The 19,663-nt window shown below is 48.5% G+C and overlaps 2 protein-coding genes across 2 annotated transcripts in view; both read left to right on the plus strand.

Moving 5' to 3' along the window:
• PTPRN2 (protein tyrosine phosphatase receptor type N2) overlaps positions 1-19,663 on the plus strand; it is a 673,487-nt gene that overhangs the window by 201,953 nt on the left and 451,871 nt on the right. The window contains 1 exon segment of the mRNA XM_060156261.1: positions 13,289-13,391. Coding sequence (XP_060012244.1) covers positions 13,289-13,391 — 103 coding nt within the window.
• LOC132524413 (KANTR integral membrane protein-like) lies at positions 8,513-8,754 on the plus strand. The gene is given in 2 exon segments (XM_060156242.1): positions 8,513-8,647; positions 8,650-8,754. Coding segments are annotated over 2 exon segments (240 nt in total).

Consider the following 19,663-nt stretch of genomic DNA (forward strand, 5'->3'; position numbering starts at 1 on the left):
GTTACATCGGCCACACACGGGCTCAGAGAAAGTTCAGTTCCTGTTAAAACGCACACGCACACACATGCAAGCACACACCCACACTCTCACGTGCATGCACACGCACACTCACACACTCATACGCACATCAGACAACACAGTGTCTGAATGTTCCACGTCTCTTTCTGTCTCCTGTTTGGCACTTGTAAGCAAGACACGTTTGTGGGAAATTTTCAGCCTCTGCTTCAGTTCAGTGCCTGGACTTTCTCCCTTTTCATTTGTTTCTACTTTGAGGTACTTTTGTGCTACCCCCTGCCCTAAAGCATCATTTTGAAATTTAGTTTCATTTTCTGCACTTCTGAGTTAAGAAATAAAAGCCCTTATGGGAGTTCTTCCAAGTCCCAGGGAGGATGCCACGCCGGGCGGGACCAGGAATGTTTGTCTGAACTCGAGATGCCCTTTGGGTGGGGCCTCGACTTGCCCTCCTGACTGAGCAGGAACCACCGTGCGAGTCCCTGGGAAGGAGGCCCCTTGCTGTCTGCCCAGGGCCGGGTGCTGCAGCCATGGTCAGAGGGGGACGTGGGCCACGGCGAGAGAAGGGAAGGAGGGAGGGAGGGCAGTGACAGGTGCCATCTGAGAGGCAGGGTCAGGACCCAGTGGATGCTGTGAGGAGGAACTTAGTCCCCGGCCGTATTTAGTCCTCTTAGTACCCAGTAGTACTAGTCCTCAGTGGAGACAGCTGCTGAGCAGGTACTTAGCACTCAGTAGTGCTTAATCCTCCACAGCAAAAGCGACAAGACAAGCAGCTTAGTGGAAATCTGGTCTCCTGTGTGAGGCACATCTTGTGTCTGAGAGATTGCAGATCCTGCTGGAGCCTTGCAGGCCCCTGTTCTCGCAGGTCCACATGCATTTTTAGGAACGTTGAAGGTGTATCATCTCCTTGACTTTAAAAAATGTTCCGAAATATTTTCCTACTCAGTAAGCACTTGAGGGGCCCTGAAGCTGTGATTTCTCATCAGGGGACCTGTGGGCCATAGAATGTGAATTTAAAATCAATCACAAGATTCCGGTAGAATCCTTCCCCGGTGGACCCAGACCAGAGGGGTAAGAATTTCAGGAAACAGTGTCATTATGGTGAGTGTGGCTGGGGTGACTTGTACTTTGAAGTCTGGATCGAGGGCAGTGAAAGATTTGAAATAAAGGCGGAGTCCATCAACAGTCTGCTCTGAAATTGCCAAGCCCAGCCTGGTGCTGGAAAGAACTGATAAGATCCCATGAGCTGGAAAACCGTGAAGTCTCCATGGTGAAGGTAGACCTGCATGCTTGCCGGTCCTCAGCACAGAGAGCACTGTTACGGGGGCTCTAGCCCGAGGGTGCCTGTGTGAGACTGTGTGAGCCGGCACCACAGATGTGCTTGGGGTCTGTTGCTTTGGAAGTGACATCCTAAGAGTTCCTGGACTTGCACGGGGCCCTCCACCAGGCTGTCAACGCAGCCTGCACTCACTCCCTGCTCCGATCATGAATGGTTGAGAATAAGGACTTTATCTCCATCGTTTAATGGGGTTTTTCTCATTTGCTGTTAGAAAAATGTGGTTCCCCGCTGAATGGGTCTTCAACAGAGTAATAGGCTCTGGTAAGTGCAGAGTTTGAAGGAGATGCAGCCTTTAATCACACCGGCCTTTCTGGTATGGCTGTGTTTGGGGTTTTTATTTAATAGCTCTGAATACGGTTCCTTGCTCTCTCTACCTCCCTTCTCATACTTGTTTAAAAGACCAATTTGCTGGATTTATGTCCTTGTGCCTCCCCCTTTTTCTCATATATTCCCCAGTCATTTTACTGGGCCTGTCAACAGGGGAGAAGTGGAGTTACCCTAAGCCAGTTTCCTCTGTGTCCACCAGGGTCGCAGGCCTGAGACGAACGCTCTGAGTCCCACTGAAGGGGCACAGGAGCCCACCTGGCTCCCTGAACTTCCCGCTGGTGTTTTTCCCTCTTGCATGGAATGCGTAGCTCTGGCCGTGGGGACCCTGTCCTTCCCTGGTGACTGCAAATGGCCTGCTTGTCGGGTCAGACTCTCCAGCTCCACGTTGCCACTGCGCCCTCTTCACGCGAGCAGGTGCCCGTGGTTAGCGAGGCTGCGTCACCAGGCGGCCGAGGGAGACTCGGGGCTGCTGTCGTCTCGCTGGGTGGTGACTGCGCTTCGTCTCTGCCCTGTCCAGCAGTGGCAACACGAGTCTCACTTTGTGCACCCGCCCAGGCAGTAGCTAGGAGAACCGTGTGAAGTGACTCAGACATCATTTGATGTGTCCTTATTCTGGAAATGGAAGTCTGCGGTGAGATGAGGGTGGTGGCTGGGGACCGTGGAGCAGCGCTGGGGATAGTCAGGTCCCCGTGTTGACCCGCCAGTAGTGAAAATGGGCGAGAGCGCTCACCTGTGCCCCGCACATTCCTGACGGGATGATGGCCAGGGCGCAGGTGTTGCAAGGAGCGAAATAAAGCATCAGCCTTAGGAAGGGATGGAGGAGGGGAGGAGGGAGAGGGAAGGGGAGGGAGGGGGAGGGAGGGGGATGGGAGGGGAGAGGAGAGAGGAGGGAGGGGAGGGAAGATGGGAGGGGAAGAGGGAGGAGGGGAAGGGAAGGGAGAGAGGAGGGAGGGGAGGGAGGGGAGGGAGGGGAGGGAGGAGGGGAGGGGAGATGGGAGGGAGAGGAGAACCCGGCTCCAGGGCTCATTGTGAGGGTCGTGGCTGCAACCGTGTTTCTGTGTCGCTCCAGTAAAGCAGACTTGCGCACTCTTGTCTGGCCGGTGTGGTTTGCCAGCCCTGTGAGGCCGACACACTCCCCGTTGTGAAGTTTCCTGATATCCGGGGAAGGCACGGAGGACCTACTGCTTTGTGACTGACGGCAGAGGAGGTGGTGGCCTCACAGGGGTCTCTGGGCCCACGAACGCCTGCAGCCTCTTCCAGGAGGGGCGTGATGCGGCCTGGGCTCAGCATCGGGTGACCCGTGGACAGATGCTGCGTGGGCTCTGCACCTGCTGTCACAGCACTGCCCCGCCTCTGTCCCACATCCCATGTCACTGGGTCCCTGATTTGTGGCCTCTTCCAGGTCCTTTGTTACTCAAGGCCTGCGGTAGAGGCCCTCTCGCTGCTAAGTCACTCGCTGGAATGCTAAGGCTGCTGCTGGGCTGGTGGAGCTCATGTCCCGGGGGAAAGGCCCCAGCTGGCCCCCTCCTGGGGGACTTGCAGTACAGTAGGGAGGAAGTTCCCATTAATGAATGGGGGAAAGGGAGCCACAGAGCAATGAGTCAGAAACCTGAGCTCTGGAATAAGGTAGTTTCCAGCAAACAGGACTCCTGCTCGGACTCATGTCGGGTTGAGAGGGACGGTGAGCCAGGGAAGGAAAAACGCATTTGCAGTGGGCAGGTGGGCCGAGCAGACCCTTGGGGTAACCTCCTTGCCCTGCCTGAGTCCTGCCATGCTCTGCTTTTGCTGCCAGATAAACCCACTTTCTGTTTTTAAAAATATTTTAATTTTTAAATTTATTTATTTATTTTTGGCTGCACTAGGTCTTCGTTGCTGTGCACGGGCTTTCTCTAGTTGCAGCGAGCAGGGGCTACTCTTCATTGTGGTGTGCAGGCTTCTTACTGCGGTGGCTTCTCTTGCTGCAGAGCATGGGCTCTAGGCACGCGGGCTCAGTAGTTGTGGCGCACGGGCTCAGTAGTTATGGCACATGGGCTCAGTTGCTCTGCGGCATGGGAGATCTTCCCGGGGATCGAACCCTCGTCCCCTGCATTGGCAGGCGGATTCTTAACCACTGAGCCACCGGGGAAGTCTCCACTTTCTTTTAAATTGATGAATAGGGTTTGCTTGGCCAGGGAAACGCAGGCAGGCTGCTTCCCTGACTCCTGGGAACCTTCAGGTGGAAAGTTATTTGCTACCGAGTGGGATGAATAAGTTATTTACAACCAACTCAATAAATAAGTTGATTATCACAGTTTTCAATGTGAAAATGAAGTGTGAATATATAATAACGAGACTGATTTCTTGTATGGCTTGTAAATTGTCTCTGCAAACATTTTTCAAAGAGGCAGAGAGAATTATCTTGACCATATGGTACCATCTGTGAAAGTCCCGGATGTGCAGGTTCCAGCCTGACTTACTACTTACTGCAGTGCCTGGATCTTCCACAACTATGAACACCTGAGTTAAACCCGCTCAGGGGCTTAACTCTGTTGCCTCTGACCTGGAGCTCCCTGGTCTCCGGACCAGGCTCACACCCGCAGCCTCAGGGATACACTGTGAGTCTGGACTCTCCTCATAAAGGAGAACTGGCTGTCGCCTATGGTCATCCTTTCGTTTCTTGTCGAGAAGACGCCCCTTTCTACCTGGGGTCATCCTCCATAACATTCCCAGGTCACTCCTTGCTGCAGGTTCGGAGCGCTGTGCTCCTCTCCAAGGACAGGCAGCTCCTGCCAAGGGGTGGCCTCCAGGTGCCTACCACCATGTCTTCCCATGAGCCTAGATCCTGCCAGCGCTGCTGTCCCCCCAAAACCTGCTTGCCGCTGAGGGCCACCCTCTGTGACCTCCCCCCTCCGCTCTGAGGTTCCCCCTCCCCTGTGAGGGCCCCTCTCTCTCCTCTGTGAGGTCCCCCCTCCCCTGTGAGGTCCCATCTCTCTCCTCTGTGAGGTCCCCTCTCTCTCCTCTGTGTGGTCCCGTCTCTCTCCTCTGTGAGGTTCCCTCTCTCTCCTCTGTGAGGTCCCCTCTCTCTCCCCTGTGAGGTCCCCCTTCCCCTATGAGGTCCCCTTTCCCCTGTGAGGTCCCCCCTCCCCTGTGAGGTCCCCTCTCCTCTGTGAGGGCCTCCACTGTGAGGTCCCCCCTCTCACGTGAGGTGCCCTCTCCTCTGTGAGGTCCCCCCTCCCCTGTGAGGTCCCCTCTCCCCTGTGAGGTCCCCTCTCTCTCCTCTGTGAGGTCCCCTCTCTCTCCTCTGTGAGGTCCCCCCTCCCCTGTGAGGTCCCCTCTCTCTTCTCTGTGAGGTCCCCTCTCCTCTGTGAGGTCCCCCCTCCCCTGTGAGGTCCCCTCTCTCTCCTTGTGAGGTCCCCCCTCCCCTGTGAGGTCCCCTCTCTCTCCTCTGTGAGGTCCCCTCTCCCCTGTGAGGTCCCCTCTCTCTCCTCTGTGAGGTCCCCTCTCCTTGTGAGGTCCCCTCTCCCCTGTGAGGTCCCCTCTCTCTCCTCTGTGAGGTCCCCTCTCTCTCCTCTGTGAGGTCCCCCCTCCCCTGTGAGGTCCCCTCTCTCTCCTCTGTGAGGTCCCCTCTCCTTGTGAGGTCCCCCCCATAAGGTCCGTCCTCCTCCTTCAAGATTTTTTGTTCCTAGTGGTGCAGCTGCCAGCCTTTGACCTCACCTGCCCCTTTACTGCAGCTCAGACCACCTGCACCATCAGTCCTTGAGAGCCCAACCTCATAGTCTCTTGAAATAGACAATTTTTGTTTATTTATTTATTTTTGCTGTGTTGGGTCTTCGTTTCTGTGCGCGGGCTTTCTCTCTTTGCGGCGAGCGGGGGCCACTCTTCATCGCGGTGCGCGGGCCTCTCACTATTGCGGCCTCTCTTGTTGCGGAGCACAGGCTCCAGACGTGCAGGCTCAGTAGTTGTGGCTCACGGGCCTAGTTGCTCTGCGGCACGTGGGATCTTCCCAGACCAGGGCTCGAACCCGCGTCCCCTGCATTGGCAGGCAGATTCTCAACCACTGCGCCACCAGGGAAGCCCAAAATAGACAATTTTTACAACTCTTACCCAATGCTTTTTTCCTTCTCTCTACTATCTTTAACTCATTATTCACAAATCATTAGGATAAAAACAGGAAGTACTTAGAAGAGTGCCTGGCTCATGGGTAGATATTTTTATTGTTTTAAAATTAAAATTTTTTTCATGTTGTTATTTTATCATATTTCTAAGACATAGTTGTTTATTTTTCTCCTACTCAGAACGTTTTTAAGGCTCCGTACTGCATGCAGAAAACGCCAGCCCTTCCTCGTGTGGTGTCCAGGGCCTCCTGTGGCCTCACACCAACCCTCCACCCGCCTCTGCCCCCTCGCTGGACTCGCACCCTCACCAACCGTGTCAAGCCCTGCCCTAGCACACCATAGCCTTTGTGGATTGGCTTTTCCACTCGGCAGAATTTTCTGGAGATTCATCCAGGTTGTGGCTGTGTCTGTCTGTAGTCCCTCCCTTTTACTCCCTGCGTCATTTTTGCTGCTGAGTACTGGTCCGTGGTATGGATGGACCTGTTTGTTTAACCCTCACTCACTGGATGGCATCTGGGCTCTTTCCCGTTTGGGGTATTATAAATGAAACCGCGATAAACATTTGTTTGCAAGTTTCTGTGTGAACGTTAAGTCTTCGTTTCTCTGGAATCAGTGGCCAGGGGTCCAGTTGCTCGGTTGTATGATGTGCGTGTTTCGTGTTTAAGAAACTCTGCCAGACTTCTTTCCAGAGTGGCTGTACCAGTTTTCAGTCCCACTAGAAATGTAACAGTGGCCCAGTTTCCCCAGATCCTCGGCAGAATTTGGTGTTGCCGCGACGTTTCATTTCAGTCCTTCTGAGAGGTGTGCAGTGATGTCTCGTGTGTTTAACTTCCGTCTGCCTGACGGCCAATGATGTGGAACAGCCTTTTGTGTGCTTATTTGCCATCTGCACATCCTCTTCGATGAAATGTCTCCTCGTGTCTTTTGTCCACTTTATAATTGGATTTTTTAATGTTTAATTCTCAGTGCTCTGTAAACTCCAGATAGTAGAGCCCCTTGTTGGATGTGTAGTTTGAATTATTTTCTCCCACTCTGTCTTTTCCTCCTCTTAATAGGACCTTCCACAGAGCAGACGTTTTTAATTTTGACGAGATCTAGTTTATCAGTTTTCCTTTTATGGACGATGTCTGGTGTCAAGTCTAGGAACTTACTGCTTAGCCTCAGGCTCTAGAGGTTTTCATCTTTCTAGTCCCCTAAGATTGTTGTTGTTTTATGTTTTGCATTTACATCCGTGACCCGTTTTGGCTACTTTTCGTGTGAACCATGAAACCTGTGTCAAGGCTCCTGTTCTGGCCTCTGGATGCTCAATTGCTCCAGCACTATTTGTTGAAAAGGCAATTTTTCGACCATTAAGTTCCTTTTGCACTTTTGTCAAAAATCTGTTGGGCGTTTCTGTGTGGGTCTGTTTCTGGGTTCCCTGTTTTGTTCTGTTGATCTGAGTCTCCTCCCACCAGTACTACACGGCCTTGACTACTGTGCCTATTAATAAGACTATAGGTATAGAATTATTAGGTAGAATCATTCCTCCTGCTTCATTCTTCTTTTTCCAAATTGTTTTAAGTTCTGTAGTTCCTTTGCTGTTCCACGTAAATTTCTTGTCTGTATCTACAAGAATTTTTCTGGGATTCTGATAGGAATTGTGTTAAACTTGTATATCAATTTGGGGAGAGTTTACATCATTATTATGCTGCGATTTCCAGTCCGTGAACACATTATGTCTATCATTTTTTAGATCTTTGATTTCTTTCATCAACATTGTGTAGTTTTCAGTGCACATGTTCTGTTAGATTTACACCTAAATATTTTACTTTGTGAGTGACTGTAAATAATGTTTTAGTTTCAGTGTGTTCATAGCTAATATAGAAAAATAATTTATTCTAGGAGTTTTTTGTAGATTCATTGGAATTTTCCATGTGGAAAATTATGTCATCTGGAAATAGGTACAGTTTTATTTCTTCCTTTTTCACCTGCATGACTTTTATTTCCTTATATTGCCCTCTTGCACTATTGAGAACTTTTGGCTCTGTTGAGTAAAAGTGGTGCAAGAGGACATCCTTGCCTTTTTCCTGATTGTAGTGGGAAAGCTTCTAGCTTCTCACCATTAAGTATGATGTTTGCTGTAAGGCTTGTGTAGACGTTCATCGCCAAGTTGATGAAGTTCCTCTCAATTTCTATATTTGTGAGAATATCCATCATGAAAAGGTGTTGAATTAATTGATTTATTTTGGATTAAACCAGTCTTGCGTCCCTGGAATAAACCCCATCGTGTACAATTATTTTTATATATTGCTGGATTTTATATGCTAATATTATGGTATGGATTTTTATGTCAGTATTCATGAGGGATATTGGTATGTAGGTTTCTTTTTGTCTTTTTTTGGTATTGTCTTTGTCTGCTTTTGGTATCAGGTTAATATTAGCTACATAAAATTAATTGGAAACTATTTCCTCCTTTTCTGTTTTCCAGAAGGAATTGTATAGAATTCATATTAATTCTTCCTTAAATGTTTGGTACAATTATCCAGTGAAACCATCTGGGTCTGGAAATATCTTTTTGGGAGGTTTTAAATTATGAATTCAATTTTCATAATGGTTATAGGGTTATCAAATTATCTATTTTCATATTGGATGAGTTGTAGTAGTTTGTGTTTTTCGAGGAATGGGTCCATTTCGTCTAAGGTGCTGTGTTTATGTGTGTAGACTTGTTTGTTCCCTTATGAGGTCTGCAGGGTCTGTACTGATGTCCCCTGTTTCGTTGCTGTTATTGATAATTTGTGACTGGTCTTGCTTTTTCATTGTCAGTCTTGCTAGAGGTTTGCCAATTTTACTGATCTTTTCAGGAAAGCAGCTTTTGTTTTCACTGATTTCTCTATTTTTTAAATTTCAATTTTGTTGATTTCTGCTCTTTATTATTTCCTTCCTTCTAGTTGCTTTGGGTTTATTTTGCTCTCCTTTTCCTGGCTTCTTCATGTGGGAATTTAGATGATTGATTTGAGACTTTTTCTGATGTAAGTATTTAGTGCTAAAAGTTTCACTCAGTGCAGCTTTAACTGTGCCCCACAAATTTTGATATGCTGTATTTTCATTTTCTCTCAGTTCAATGTATTTTTTCCCTTGGATTCTCTTTGACCTGTGGCTTGTTTAGAAGTGTTGTTTAAGTTCCAAGTGTTTGGAGACTTTTCTTGTTATATTTATGTTACTGATTTCTAGTTTGACTCCACTGTGATTGGAGAACATACTCTGAATGATTTTGACCCTTTTCATGTTGCTGAGTTTTATTTATGTTCCAGGATATGGTCCACTTTAATTGTGTGAAGATGCACATGTTTAGGAGGGTAATTGGGACGATGGCAATATAGAAACTTCTGTCAGTTTCTGCTTCTCATATTTGCAGCCCTGTTGCTTGGTGTGTATATATTTAGGATTGCTATATCTTCTTGGCAGATTTACCCTTTTATCATTATGTTATGTCCTGTCCCTGGTAATTTTGTTTGTTATGAATAGTAATTTATCTGCTATTATGATAACCACCGCTACTTGTCTTTAATTAATGATATATCTTTTTTTATCCTTTTACTTCAACTTGAAAGCTGGAGTGAGTTTCTTATAAACAGCATATGGTTGGGTCATGCATTTTTAATCCACTCAATCGATGTTTGTCTTCATTGGTATGTTTAGCCCATTTATATTTAATGTAATTATTGATTTGTTAAGACTTAAACTCCTATTATATCTTTTTGTTCTATTCTATTTTTTTGTCTGTATTCTTTTTCCTGCATTCCTTTAGGTTATGTTCACAGTTTTTTACAAATGCATTTTGATTTATCTGTATTGTTTTTGAGTGTATCTCTTGATAGCCTTTTTAGTAGCTGGTATAGATAGTACATACATTATATATAAAACTATTGTAGTTTACTGGTGTTACCATTTTACCATTTTGAGTGGGGTATAGAAACCTCACCTCCTTTTATGGTTTTCCCCGTTTATTATAATTATTTTAAATATTTCCTCTACGTATATTTAGAAGCACATCAGACAGTGTTATCATGTTTGCTTCAACTGTCAAACATAATTTAGAAAGCTCCGAAGAAGGAAAGCTTATCGTATTTACTCACACCTTTACTTTTCATGCTCTTTTTCCATCTTGGTGTTCCAAGTTTCTTCTATCATCACCTTTCTATTTAGAGAAGTTCATAATTCTTTTGGGGTAGGTCTGCTGGCAAAGTATGCTCTCGTTTGCATTTATCTGAGAATGTCTTCATTTCCCTGTCATTCCCGAACAGTGTTTTCACGAGGTATCCGGATTGGTAGACTTTCAGGATTCTGGATTGACAGCTTTTTCTTTCAGAACTTTCATGTGGCCTCTGTGGTTTCTGATGAGAAATCCTCTGTCATTTGAATTATGTTCCCCTCATAGGTAAGGTGTCATTTCTCTGGCTACTGTTAACATTTTCCTCTTTGCATATGGTCTTAAGTACAGTTATCATGTGCCTTGGAGGAGGTTTGGGTTTATCGCGTTTGGGGTGCTCAGCTTCTGGAATCTTTAGGTTTATGTCTCTTGCCAAAACTGAGAAATTTTCAGCCATCAATTTTTTGAGTACCTTTTCAGCCCTGCTTTCTTTCTCCTCTCCTTCTGGGATTCTGATGACATGAAAGTTAAATCTTTTGTTATAGCCCCACAACCCAGAGGCTCTGTCCCTTTTTTTTTTCAGACTATCTTCTCTCTATTGTTGAAATTGGGTGATTTCTGTTGTTCTCTCTTCCAGGTCACTGATTCTTCTCTCTGTCCCCTCCATCCTTCTATTAAGTGCGTGCAGTGAGCTGTTTATTTTGGTTATTGTATTTTCAGATTATAACATTTTCACTTTTTTTTTAATATTTGTGTCTTTATTGAGGCTTTCCCCGTTGTTTCATTTGTCTCCATCTCACGAATGTTCACTTAAGTGTTTCTGTCACGGCTGCCTTATAGTCTTTGTGAGATAAGGCTGACATCTCAGGTTTGGTGTGTGCTGTCTTTTTTCCTTCAGTTTGAGGTTTTCTTGGTTTTGGTAAGAGTGGTTTGCTGTTGAAACCTGGGCATTTTTGTATTATGTTGTGAGTCTCCAGACCTCATTTAAACTTGTGTTTTAACTGGCTTTTTCTGGCTCTGCTCTGCTGGGGTAGGGGCTCTGTTACTGGCAATGGAGGTCGAAGCCCAGGTTCCCCAGGTCTCTGCTGCACCTGAGGGAGGGTTCTTGTCCTCACTGCTGGGCAGCAGGTAGGTGGGAGTCTGAACTCCCCGCACGGTCTCCACTGGGACACCAGGGGGTGGTTACCAGGGGGGGAGGGAAGCCCCCTCCCCACGTGGCTGCTCTGAGGACACTGGCAGAGTCACTCTGGCCTCGCAAGGGAGGATTCCCAGGCTCCCTGTCGGCCTTTGCGCTGTTTGGTGGGAGTGGAGCTGTACGGTCTGCAACGTGCTGAGTCACTTCTCCCCGGGCCCTCCAACTGGAGAGAGGTAACTGCAGCTGGGCCTCATTGGCACCAGCGTCGGTGGCTGATTCAGTTCCAAGTCTGAGATCACAGCCCAAGGGAACCCCAGGGGGCCCAGCACCTGTTTCTTGGGTCCCTGGGTCCCTAGCCAGTCTCTTTCCACACTGCACAGCCTTCCACACGCATAGTTTCCAGGGATTGGCTGTACCTGGTGGGAAAAGTGTCTTCTCATCTTCCAGGCCCGGACCCCCTCTTCCCAGGGCTTTACCTCCTCTGACTGGCCTTGGAGAGAACTTCAGGGAGGACGTCTAGGCTCCCGGACCTACACATTCCTTTGTTTTTCTAGCCAAGTGCCCAGTTCCTGCCTGCTCCCAGGAAAGCTGAGAGATCTGGGCTGGGGCTCAGGTTCCCCTCACGGCCCGTACAGACCACCTCCATCAGGTGGCCACCTGTTGCAGCTGAGGCCTCCTCACAGGCCTCAGAGTTGGCACAGCTTAGACTTCTGTGCTCTTTAGATAAAAATATTACTGAAGTTCTGTTATTTAAATTGTAAAAATGATTTTTTTTTCACAGAAAGTTCTTTTTGCGCTCGTGATTTTTTCTGTTTCCTGGTGGATGTTGACGTGAAGACCGTCCCTTAGGGAATGATGTGGTTAAACCACGCCCGTTTTCTGAGCCAGCAGTGCTAGATGTTATGCTACTATTGCAGATGTGCTTCCCGTTGTGAATACTCCTGGGAATGGACCGATAATAGCCGCACAAACACATTTCACGTGGGGCGTTTTCTAGTTGCTGTTGGCAAACGGAACAAACTTGCTTATTAAGCACATGGAGTCCTGAAGTTAGGGTAGCAGTGCCAGTGGGGCCGGGCCTCCCTGCAGGGCCCTCTCTCGAAACGTCACGTCGCAAACTGAGCCGCTTGCTGGTTGCTGTGGATGGAGCGGGGGTGGGGGGGGCGAACTTCCCCACAGCTCCCACTTTGGGTAATGCCATCGGACCTTCTGAGATTCAGAACTATTCCAACTGCTTGAATCTTGCCGCTTGTAAATTTTTAAAAAACGTTAGATTTGCATTTGAAAACATATTCCAGTGTGTTCATGAAGGCAGCTTATGTGTAAGAGCCGTGCTTTTCATTCCACCCAGAATGTGTGTTCTCAGTGAGTTCTGGACCTTCTGGTACCGCACTCACACACACACACACAAACAAGCACAGCGGTCCTGATGTGAAGATTTTGGTAATGTGTTTTCGTACAGGGCATAAAAATATATCTCTGTAATTACATGATATTTAGTGATTAGATAATTACGGATAATTGCATGGGGTAGTTCTAAGTGCTAAAGTGTTACCATAAGATCTAAAATGTACAAATTGCATAATAATTATTCTTAGGGGTTATTTGGTAATTCTGAGCATAATTATCATGTGATCTGCAGTGCATGTAATTAATGCATAATCACATGGATTTTGCCTTCATAACTACTTCGCCCTTGTTATAAAGCTCTTTGTCATAACATTTGAGTATAAATATAATGTAATTGGCTCCCAGATACAGTACATTAAGCCCCGTGATAATTGCTTTCACAGTAACAATAGCCCTTGTTTCACTTCAAACGCGTGGCTCTTAAGCAGGGCGGGGTCGCGAAGAACAAGTCGCCAGGGCGTGGAGGCAGAGTGGCGCTGAGTGGCGGCCACTAGGCGGCTTCTGGGTGAGGAGTGTCTTTGCTGTGGCCAGACCTCTCCAGGTCGAAGAGTTTGCATCTTTGACTCGGAGCCTCTCATCTAACGGCGGCGCGCGCCCCTGCCCTGCAGCAGCCGGCCCCTGCATACAGCAAAGCACCCACCGCATTTCAGGTGGAGGGGCCGCAGAGGGCTGGAATTTCTGTAAGGAGAAGATCTCGTAATAAACTGCAGTGAGCGGGACCTTGCCCCATGGATGACATTGTGGGAGAACACCTGGAACAGCAGCGGTTACTCAGAGACGGAAACGGGAGCTCTGGCTCGACTTCCATGTCGTTAACGCAGTTCCTGCAACTCTCCCCGCAGGTCTCACGTGGCAGGATGGCTACACCCAGCACGTGATGGCGCGGGAGCTCGCCAGCCTTCCCCAGACCTCCCCGCGACGCCCAGAGGCCTCCGGCGCAGCCAGGTAAAGTGGGCTCGGTTTACGGCGCTTCGCCGGCAGCCCTTTTCCTTGTTTCACGCGGCAAAGGGCCCTGTCTTTCTGTGTAGACGTTCCAGGAGGCTGGAACGTGTGTGACGGAGCAGCAGGGACTCCCCCCACGGGCTGCTGGCCCTGCCCCGGGGAAGGTTGTAGGAGCGACCCGCCCACAAGGGGCCGTCCTCACCAGCAGATGTGCCCCAAGGTCCTCCCCGCCTTCCTGAGACCCTCGGAAGCTCTGCATCTTCAGAGCCTTGGTGGAAAGCAGAGGAGTCAGTAATTCTCACTTCCCAGTAAGAATTTATGTCCACTTCAGTACAAAAAGCAAATTAAACCGTGAAAGGCGTGCCGTTCCCCAAGCACGGCAGCCCGTGTGAGCTGGTTACATTCCATCTCGTCCTCTCTGCACACGTGCGGAGGTGCAGACGCCTTGCCCACTCGTGCGGGGGGACACAGACCCCGGCAGCTGAGGACTCGGCCCACAGACAGAGCGCCGGGCGCGGGCCGCCTCGACCCCGAGCCGGCGTTTATACAGCAGGGAGACAACCTTCCCCCCAGGCTTCGCTTGGAAGTCCACTCTTCCCTCAGAGAGTGAGTTTTCTCTGTCCGTAGCCTCAGTTAAAATAATCTCAGTGACAGAAACGTCAGCCGTCTGCCTTCCTGCCCGTGCTGCCCGAGGAAGCAGCTGGGCCACCAGGTCCTGCAGGATTAAACGCACCAAACGTGAAAGCACGTTCACCGTGGCGGCTCTCACTGGCCAGACCGTGAGTTTCTTGAGGGTCGGAGCTGTCCTTTGTCTTTCTTGCTGGTATACTGAGCTTTAACAAGGAGAGTGTGCCACTGTAGTCTGTTCTGTAAAAACAAAACACAAAAACCAAAGTCAAGCTGTCCTGAATTTCCATTTTCATCTGGCTGAGTTCAGACTCGTCACGCTGGTCTTTCAATGCCATCTGGGCATGTCAGCACCGCCCGCCGCTCCTTCCCTCCTGGGAAGATGTACCTGAGTGGAGTGCACTGTCCCAGACAGCCCTGACCTCCACTGAGGAGGTCAGAGGGCAGAGGGATAGGAGAATTGGGCAGACGGAGCAGGAACAACTCTTTACATAGTCTAGACAGTCAGCAAGTACGGCGGAAAGGCCAGACTGTCGTCAGGGAAAGAGCACTTCCAGAGAGAACAGCCCTGAGAAATCAGACACGGTGAGACCACGGACAGACACCTGGGTCACCACGTTCTTACCAGCGTTAATATTGTCATTTAAAGTAATTGTCCATTCATTATGAAAAATGGTTACTTCACTGTTTTAGATTACAAGTGAGATTAAAAGTTTACAAGTACACATATGTAGGGATTGGAATTCTCTGTATGGATTTCCTGTGCGTGACCTTTGTCCACATACAAAGTATTTTTTGTATTTTTCTGCTTGGTTTCTTTCTGCATAGTCTTGTTATTTAAGGCTAGTAACTCTTCACGTGCCATATTTTATAGAAGTAGCTTTCCGGTCTGTTCCGTAGATGGCATGAGGTACAGTTGCCAGCGGAAAGGGAGCTCATAGCCCTCTCGAGGTGGGAGTTCTAATTTCTTCCTTGAGGGTGTTAATTCCCTCCCCCCTCGCCCGCTCTGCCCCGGAGAGATGGGCTTCCTGGGCGGCGCCAGCAGGTCCTTCGCCTTGGGCTGGGTGGGTTTGGCCGTGGTGCACCCCTGGCTGGGAGGGCGGGAAGGCATCGCATCCAGGGCTCTGCCAAGGTCATGGCTGCTTGGACCCCCGCTGTGACCCATTAACTCCTCCCTCCCATAGACCCAGCCCTTCTCCACCGTCAGCCTGTCGGTTCTCTTGGTCCTGCTCTGTCTTTGCGAACAGTTCCTTTATGAAACTGCTGGACGTCCCGTTTGGAGATGCCGTGTGTCCTATGGGGCCTCTGCCTGGTGACAGGAATCCTGGTCACCCACCCTCTTCTTCCTCAGCTTTTGCCAAGGTTACAGGATTGTCATGATACACACGTAATAGTTTTCCTTCTTTTCAAAAACCTTCTGCAAAACTTTCTTTAGTGTTGAAATTGTCTGCTGCCTGGTATATATTTTTAAATGATCTTTCTTTGTAGGTAAATCTCATAACACTTTATTGTCTTCTGAGATTATTGGTGAAATATGCTCACAGATTTTACATTTTTGCAGAGAACTATTATCCTTTTCATAGGGATTTCCAAATTTGTTAACTTAGTGTGAGTCACAGTACTGTGTTATAATTTAAAAAATCATTCACCATGTGTGTAATTATCACACCTTTGCCATTGATTTTTCTCTTTACCCTTTTAACACAATTTTTAACAATAATTATCTCTTGGACTTTTCTCTTTCTACCATTCTTAGATTTATTGTTTTTATGAAACTTCTTGAACTGAAAGTTTTGTTCTTAATTTTATTTATTCATTGTTAAAAAGCAGTGAAATCACTTAAGGCTATGCATTCGCCTATGAGCTTGGTTTTGGCATCATCCTGTAATGTTGATGGGCTCATTTGCTTTTGTTCTAAATTATCTGTAATTGTAATTTTATATCCTTTGGGAGCAGTAAGTGTAGGCTCTTTCCTTTGTTCATATTTATGTGCTCTTGTCTTTAGACTTTAAATCAGTGTCTAGTTTTATTACATTTTAGTTAGAGAATGTGACATGTTCAGTTTTTACTTTTTAGAAATTTGGGGTTCTCTTTGTGGCCTAGTTTATACCACACTTTTATTAATTTTCAATGGATACTTCAAAAAACTATTGTATCAGGCTTCCCTGGTGGCGCAGTGGTTGAGAGTCCGCCTGCCGATGCAGGGGACACAGGTTCATGCCCCGGTCCGGGAAGATCCCACATGCTGCGGAGCGGCTGGGCCCGTGAGCCATGGCTGCTGAGCCTGCGCGTCCAGAGCCTGTGCTCCGCAACAGGAGAGGCCACAACAGTGAGAGGCCCGCGTAAAAAAAAAAAACAAAAAACAAAAACAAACTATTGTATCCACTATTTACAGTGTACGGATTTTTATATATAGTTTATATAATCATATATAAAATTTATAATTACGTATAAATATAAATTATATTACTCAAAATCAAATATCCTTATTTATATTTTTATTTATTGAAATTTCTCAGACAGAAACTATTTCCATAAATTTTCCTTCCATTTTTAACATACCTTGCTTTACACACTTTGGGTTCTGACGTTCAGCCCATACGCACTCGCAGCGTTTCTCCTTCACGGCGGATCATCACACCTGCTGCCGTTTTTAAGTGGAGACTGCGTCATCTTCAGTGCTTTTCGTCTTGATCCCACTTGTCTAAAATCGGTATTACATTCCTGCGTCGTCTCTGTTTTGCCGTCTAAGTAATCCTTTAAAATTCTGCCCTTTGGAGCCTCTTACGTTGCATGCAGCGTTTATAAATGACGTCAGGGGGCATTTTGTACAGCCCCTCGGGCCAGAGGCCCCTGATCTCTCTGCTTCTTTCTTTCCCTCTCTGGCCTGTGACTGGTCTACTTTCAGCATCTTCAGTGTTTGTAACTATGTATCTTACTTCAGATTCAGTCCGTGGCCATCACCTTTAGGCTTTCCAGGCAGTTTTTGAAGCGACAGGTCTGAGTCACTATTAATGGAGGAATCCCACCTTCGGACCCCCCACCCCCTTCCCAGCGCATCCCTGGCGCCTGGCACATGCCGTGTACAGGTGGGTGTCCAGCCCAGAGCTGTTGACTAAAGAAGGAAGGAAGGCATGAAGGGTCTTGTGACACTTTTGTTTATTACGTGGGTAACCACACCGACCAAGAATCCTGCCTGACCTTCATTCCACAGGGTACTTCCAGAGCTTTCTGTACCCTGTAGATGTGTGGATATCCACAGTCAGCAATCTTGTGACAGAACAGGTGACCTGAAAAGAGATGAAGGAACTGGCCCCAAACCAGTGACACATTCAGGAGGTAGCAGTAAGCTCAGAGTGTGGTGTCAGGACACCCAGCCCCAGTCTTGGGGGGAGCAGAGCAAGCCTGCCTGAGAGCCTGGAAGAGGCAAAGCCGTGTCGTGGATGCTGCGTGAGGGACAGATGCCGGGAGCCTGGGGACACCCTCTGCTGAGGCCCCTGATGGCCAGAACAGATGGGGGTGGGGTGGGCAGCAATGTTATGGAGGACTTGACTGAGCCGTGAATTCTGTTTACGTGAAAAATAAAATGGCACTGAAATGATCATTAGACAAGGTTGGGATTATGGAGAAAGGAGTGAGAACCAGGTCACTGTGTGCTCTTTGCAAAGATTCTGTTTATAATTCGGATTTTTTTTTTCCTGAGCACATTGGGTGACAGCTTAAAGCATCCCATGTTATTGGAGCCTGCAGGTCAGTGCAAGGAAGTGGGAAAGGGACCAGTGGAGACCGGCGTGCAGGGACTGCATTCTTCGTCTTTTGAGGGAGAAAATGTACACTTAGAAAGTTTTGGCCTACTTCAAGCCGAACGACAGGGCCAAAGTCAGTCTGAGAGCTAACTGCTACAGTGTCGCACACACAGCGATGGACGCGCTCTTCGCTGCTGTGACGTATTACAGTGTCACAACCAGTCCTCCAGCAGCGGACACGCAGGGAAGATGAATGAGACAATTTCAAGACACATTTATGAGGTGGTTCTATCTGCATTGATTAGCAATTAGTGAGAACAATAGATAAAGTACCAGAAAAGTAAATCGACTTCAGTTAAATTACACCCAGAACATGAAATTTCATCCATTAAAAAATGGTCAAGGAAGCCGTAGCCGTGATTGAGGTGCAAAGAACCGTGCAGCCCCTGATCGTTTATATGCCTGTTAAGTCTGAGCCAGTGTAACTTGAAAAGTGCATCAGAAATAAAAACAGGACAGTTTTATCAATCGCAATAATTAAACACAAACGTGAAGATTTTCTGTAAGTCCCAGCTTCTATGAAACACGTACAGATATCAAACCCCTAACATTCTTGAAAGTGAGACTTTCTACATGGAAACACTAGCCGGGAGCCTGTTCTCCGTTACTCCAAGTGGGAAATCTACAATGAGGTACACACCCGCCTAAAACCCCAGTACATTCCCTAAATCACAGTAAAGGCCCACATGTAAGGAACAGATTGTCATGTCTGGATATAAAATACTTAAAACATTGTTTCCTGGTCCCTGGAAGTGGATATGGTTGTTAGCAAACAGGCACTTTATTTGTAGTAACACAGCCTCACCCAACATCTGCAACACAAATAGGCACACACAGATACACACGGACACACACACACACGACACACACACACAGATAAATACATATACATACCCAGGCACATACAGACACACAGACATGCAGACATGCACGGACACACACAGAGACGCACACAGACGTACCCTCATAGACACGCATGCAGGCATGCACGCGTGGTGACCCCACCCTCGGTCACTGCAGACGCCTCGTTGCCATCAGGATGGAGGTCACTTCCGTTACAGAGCACCGTTCTCACTGTTGGACTGCGGCAGAGTGCCCGGATCAGCCTGGGAGACAGACCTGAAGAGGCCACGGACGTCCCGTCCCCATGAGGAGTGGGTGTGGCCGGGGCCGCTGACCCTATAGATCCCCGACTGGGAAGAAGCCCGGTTTTATTTGTCTGGTTTCTGGGCGCAACCAGAGCTGGCCTCGCCACGTGACCCAGTGATGCGCCAGGGCTCGGTCCCCTCAGCTGGACGATGGGGCGATGATTCTTCGTCCTCAGGTTGTCGTCTGAGACGACACCAGGCCGGCGGGGCAGCAGACCCAAGCCCATCGGGATCCTGACCTGGGGCACCCAGGGAGCTTGTCTCGCTTGGGTCCTGAGCTGCGCAGGACATGGGCTCCGGTGTGCAGTGGAGTAGAGGCCGGGCAGCCGCCGTAACAGAGGTTCCGGAGCCCTGAGGCTCCCGGGCCTGGGGCTGGCGCACATCTTCTGAGGTGACCTGGGCAGGCCGGGCGGCCCCCTCCGGGCACAGGCCGTGGGCTGTATTCTAGCTACAGCGAGAGGCAGCGGCCGAACAGCAAGCCAGCCCTGCTGTGCTGGACGCGGCCCTGCTTTCAGCTCTCAGGCTGTGGGTAGCCGCAGGCTGCCCGCGTCCTCTGTCCCTCTGCCCGCGCTTACGGCCTTTCCATCCCCACCTACCCCACCCCATCCAGGCCAGGAAGCCACAGGACGTCCACTTCTTCACGTAAGAACACCCCCTTTTCTACAATTAGCATGGCTTTTATCACATTTGGTAC

This window comes from Lagenorhynchus albirostris, chromosome 8 (genome assembly GCF_949774975.1).
Source record: "Lagenorhynchus albirostris chromosome 8, mLagAlb1.1, whole genome shotgun sequence".
Classification (NCBI taxonomy): Eukaryota; Metazoa; Chordata; class Mammalia; order Artiodactyla; family Delphinidae; genus Lagenorhynchus; species Lagenorhynchus albirostris.